The sequence below is a fragment of the Salminus brasiliensis genome, chromosome 12 (genome assembly GCF_030463535.1).
Source record: "Salminus brasiliensis chromosome 12, fSalBra1.hap2, whole genome shotgun sequence".
In the NCBI taxonomy this organism is placed as follows: domain Eukaryota; kingdom Metazoa; phylum Chordata; class Actinopteri; order Characiformes; family Bryconidae; genus Salminus; species Salminus brasiliensis.
Window position 1 is genome coordinate 39,369,996 of NC_132889.1, and position 4,719 is coordinate 39,374,714.

The 4,719-nt window shown below is 47.5% G+C and overlaps 1 protein-coding gene across 7 annotated transcripts in view; it reads left to right on the forward strand.

Moving 5' to 3' along the window:
- The first annotated feature begins 321 nt into the window (after positions 1–321).
- caskin1 (CASK interacting protein 1) overlaps positions 322–4,719 on the forward strand; it is a 118,743-nt gene continuing 114,345 nt past the window's right edge. For 6 of the 7 annotated variants that reach the window (XM_072693898.1, XM_072693900.1, XM_072693901.1 and 3 more), the window contains exon 1: positions 322–978. In XM_072693898.1, coding sequence (XP_072549999.1) covers positions 885–978 — 94 coding nt within the window. In that variant the 5' untranslated portion in view covers positions 322–884. The remainder of the gene's footprint in view (positions 979–4,719) is intronic. The other variant, XM_072693906.1, reaches the window with a different exon arrangement.

The window sequence follows — 4,719 nt, forward strand, 5'->3', positions numbered from 1 at the left end:
GCTATCCCTACTATTAACACTGATACAGATGATACTACTACTGCTGCTAGTACTGCTAATAATATGTTAATAATAGTACTGTTACTATTAATAATATTACTGCTATTAAGGGTATATTATTTCTAAAACCGCTACACTACTATTGATAATAATACAACTGATTGCTGCTGTTGCTAATAATAATAATAACAACAATAATTATAATAATAAAATACTTGCGTTGTAAAATTACTGCCCAATCCCTGTGCGTGTGGGCGTGGCTTGTCTGAATACGGGTGGGCTCTTGCACGCTGTTCAGATACGCTTGCAGAAAAACACGCGCGCGCACACACACACACACACACACACACACAGCAGGCGCAGCTATGGCAGCACGCAGCTCGCCGCCCCGCCTCGCCTCGGCACCTAACAGCACCAGAAATCGCTGCTTTTATTAAATTCTTTATTATTTCCTCTTCAGTTTCTCCGTTCCGCTCGTGTCTGACCGCCGCGCGCGCGCCTTCATTTCCCGAGCCGCAGCTCCGTCCGCGTCGCGCGTGATCGTTCCTTTAGCACGGTTTTCTAGAACAGACGGAACCCTGGATCTGAAGCCGCCAGTACAAACAATGATGCACGAGCGCGCGCACGGACTGCTTTGGGAATCTCACGTATAATCGGAGCGCACGAGCACGGATCAGACCCTGCTGGAGGGGGGAAGGGGGGGTCTGGGATATTTTGGAGCTTGAAATCGCGCGAGCTGTGATCCCGAGCTCCCAGGATATCAGCATCCTCCAGACGGACAGGCTAGAGCTCACCCCCCACCCCACCCCACCCCCATCCTCACCCACACACCCCCACCCCCCCGCGCGGAGGATGCTGTGGATGTGACGGAGCTGGGCTGAAGGATGGGGAAGGACCAGGAGCTGCTGCAGGCCGTGAAGACCGAGGACCTGCTCACCGTGCAGAAGCTCCTGCAGAGACCCAAACCTGGCAAAGCAAGTAGGTGCATCTTCATCAGCATCTTAATCCTCATCATCTTCATCAGCAGCAGCTGTGCAGGGGTGCTGATGTGGGAACAGATTGGGATCATGGGATCATGGAGTGCAGACATGCACACCCATGCACCGCTGCTCATGATGAAGATGATGATGAAGCTGGTTCACATCATGCTCTTGACTGCGGCTCATGCTGCGCCTGCAGCATCTCAGTGGGCCGTGCATAGAAGAGCCACATGCATTTGCCAGTGAGATGGCCACTTTATCAGAAACACCTTACCTTTTGCTTTCTCACTGGCCACTTTATTAGAAACACCGACCTTATGCTTCATCACTGGCCACTTTATCAGAAACACCTTACCTTTTGCTTTCTCAATGGTCACTTTATTAGAAACACCTACCTTATGCTTCATAATTAACCACTTTATTAGAAACACCTACCTTATGCTTCATAATTGGCCACTTTATTAGAAACACCTTACCTTTTGCTTTCTCAATGGTCACTTTATTAGAAACACCTACCTTATGCTTCATCACTGGCCACTTTATCAGAAACACCTTACCTTTTGCTTTCTCAATGGTCACTTTATTAGAAACACCTACCTTATGCTGCATAACTGGCCACTTTATTAGAAACACCTACCTTATGCTGCATAACTGGCCACTTTATTAGAAACACCTACCTTATGCTTCATCTCTTGCCAGTTTATTAGTAACCCTTTCTGCTTCATCACTGGCCACTTTATTAGAAACACCTACCTAGTGCTTCATCACTGGCCACTTTATTAGAAACACCCACCTTGTGCTTCCACTCACTGGCCACTTTATTAGAAACCCCTACCTTGTGCTTCCACTCACTGGACACTTTATTAGAAACACCTTCCTTGTGCTTTTCCACTCACTGGCCACTTTATTAGAAACACCTACCTTATGCTTCATCTCTTGCCAGTTTATTAGTAACCCTTTCTGCTTCATCACTGGCCACTTTATTAGAAACACCTACCTAGTGCTTCATCACTGGCCACTTTATTAGAAACACCTACCTTGTGCTTCCACTCACTGGCCACTTTATTAGAAACCCCTACCTTGTGCTTCCACTCACTGGCCACTTTATTAGAAACACCTACCTTGTGCTTTTCCACTCACTGGCCACTTTATTAGAAACCCCTACCTTGTGCTTCCACTCACTGGACACTTTATTAGAAACACCTACTTTATGCTTCATCACTGGCCACTTTATTAGAAACACCTACCATGTAGCTCCATTGTGCTGGTGTACAATAAGAGACTGTAGCCTGGATGCATGAGGTAGGTGTTTCTAATAAAGTGTCCAGTGAGTGGACGCACAAGGTAGGTGTTTCTAATAAAGTGTCCAGTGAGTGGAAGCACAAGGTAGGGGTTTCTAATAAAGTGGCCAGTGAGTGGAAGCACAAGGTAGGGGTTCCTAATAAAGTGGCCAGTGAGTGGAATAGTGGGGATGCTGTGTGTTATGGGGCATGTTTGGGATTGGCTGGCTTGTTGGGGGGTATCTGGTTGTTAGACAGGGTGAACACGCTCAGAGCTCTGCAGTTCTGTGTGATCTGGTGTTCCTGCTGGTTGCTCCTGCATGGCGTTCAGGACTGTGGGAGTTGAGACTGACACCTGACACCTGAGACAGTTCTGTACGATGAGACCTGCTTAAATCAGTGTTCTGTAGAGACTCCGTTAGAAAGTGTGCAGGCAGAACCCGTGGCGGTGTGGGACGGGTTGCAGTAACAGATTGCAGTGAATAATAGAAGCTACACGACTCTGAAGTAAATCTCATTCTCCTGGTGTGTGAAGAAGAGGGTGAAGAAGGTCGTAGTGAATATTCCCCTTAACAACCATCCCAGTGGAATGAAAGAAGAATTATACCATGTTCTTCTCTTTCAGTGATCCAGAGTTACAGAATGAAAACTAACATGTTTAGTTTTCATAACTCAAATGATATATAAACATATATGTTTATGTTTGATGGACAAAAAACACAGGACTCATCAGATCAGACCATCTTCTTCCATCACTCTGGTATCGTAGGAGACGGTGGACAGGAGTTGGCATGGGCACTCTGACCTGACTGCAGCTACACAGCTCTATACACAGCAGGGGGCGCTGCACTGTGTGATGTGAAACGATCCTCCTTCTTTAATCATTAAACATGTCTGTAAGCACATCTTTTGGTTTCGGTTGAAGGTCCCTCTCTCCTCGGACCATCATCGGAAGGTGCTGACCGCTACTGACCAGTAGCACATGCAGCTGTTTGGGGGGCGCTCTGATAGTTGAGTGGTCTAGACATTCACACTGCCCAGTTCTAAATATCCAACTACGAGAACCATCTGTTCTGTTACTGTCTAACAGAGAATCCAGACCATCACATGCAGCACTGATACCACATTATCTCCATCCTAATGTTTTGGCTCATCAGTGTGTATTGGTCAGACCTTAGAGTGGACTTTTCTCGCTTGTCTTCGTTGGCTGGGTGTTGCTGTGTTCCAGGTTCTGGACGCTCTGCGCTTGCAGGTGCATTTTGTGCATGTTTCGTCTCCGGCGCTGTGTCAGAGCTGCTGGGGTCAGTCTAATGGCCGATCAGAACACTGGAGCAGAAAACAAGCCGCTAAGTTGCTCCAGTGACGCTGGAAAATGACTGTAATCCATCATATCCGCTCTGTAATTCACAGACTCACTGCTGCACCCTGTGGGGGGGGGGGGGGGTGGCCTGTGGCTGTAATGTTTGACCAGTGTTCCCAGGGGTCACTCATTTGAACAGCTGGCCTCGTTCTAAACGCAGCTCAACTCTAAAGTATACTAAATGTCCAAATGTTTGTGGACACCTCTTCTAATGAATGCATTCAGCTACTTTAAGCTGCACTCATTGCTGACACAGATGTGCAAATGCACACACAGCTTGTCTAGTCCCTGTAGAGAAGAAGTACTGCCAATAGAATAGGACTCTCTGGAGCAGATCATCATCATGACCCTATTGGCTCCATGCTGCCTAATGCCAGGCGTGGGCTAGAGGGGTATAAAGCCCCCCAGCATTTAGGAGCTGTGGAGCAGTGGAGGAACTGTGCTCTCTGGAATGATGGTGGAGGAGCTCCATCCAGTACTTTTGGGATGGGATGGGGATGATGAGGTGGGGTGGTGATCATCATCCAACGTCTTGACCTCAGTAACGCTCTTGTTGCTGGATGCAATCAAATCCTCACAGCAATGCTTCTCCAGAATCTAGTAGAAAGTCTTCTTCTCTGGACAGTAGAGACAGTTACTCCAACAGAAGCAGGATCAACTCTTTTCATACCTTTGATTTCAGAAACAGTAAATAAGCAGTGTCCCAATACTTTTGTCCATATAGTGTATATCACTTTAACGTCTGTGTGCAGTGTGTGTTTGCATTGGGACGACAGCTGCCTTTCAGAGTCAACAGTCTCTCTCTCTCTCTCTCTCTCTCTCTCTCTCTCTCTCTCTCTCTCTCTCTCTGCGGTGTGACAGCAGTGTGTAGCTGCTCAGCTGAGCGCCGCCTCCAGACCAGAAGTGATGGGCTGGCTGAGCATGAGGGCATTCACATCACTGCACACACACACACACACACACACACACACACACACACACACACACATCACTGCACACTCACAGAGTGAGAGACACCCATCCGTGTGTGGAATGATCTTGTCTCCCGATGCTGTTCAGCATGCTGTCATATGTAGCGCATCACACTCTCTACAAACAG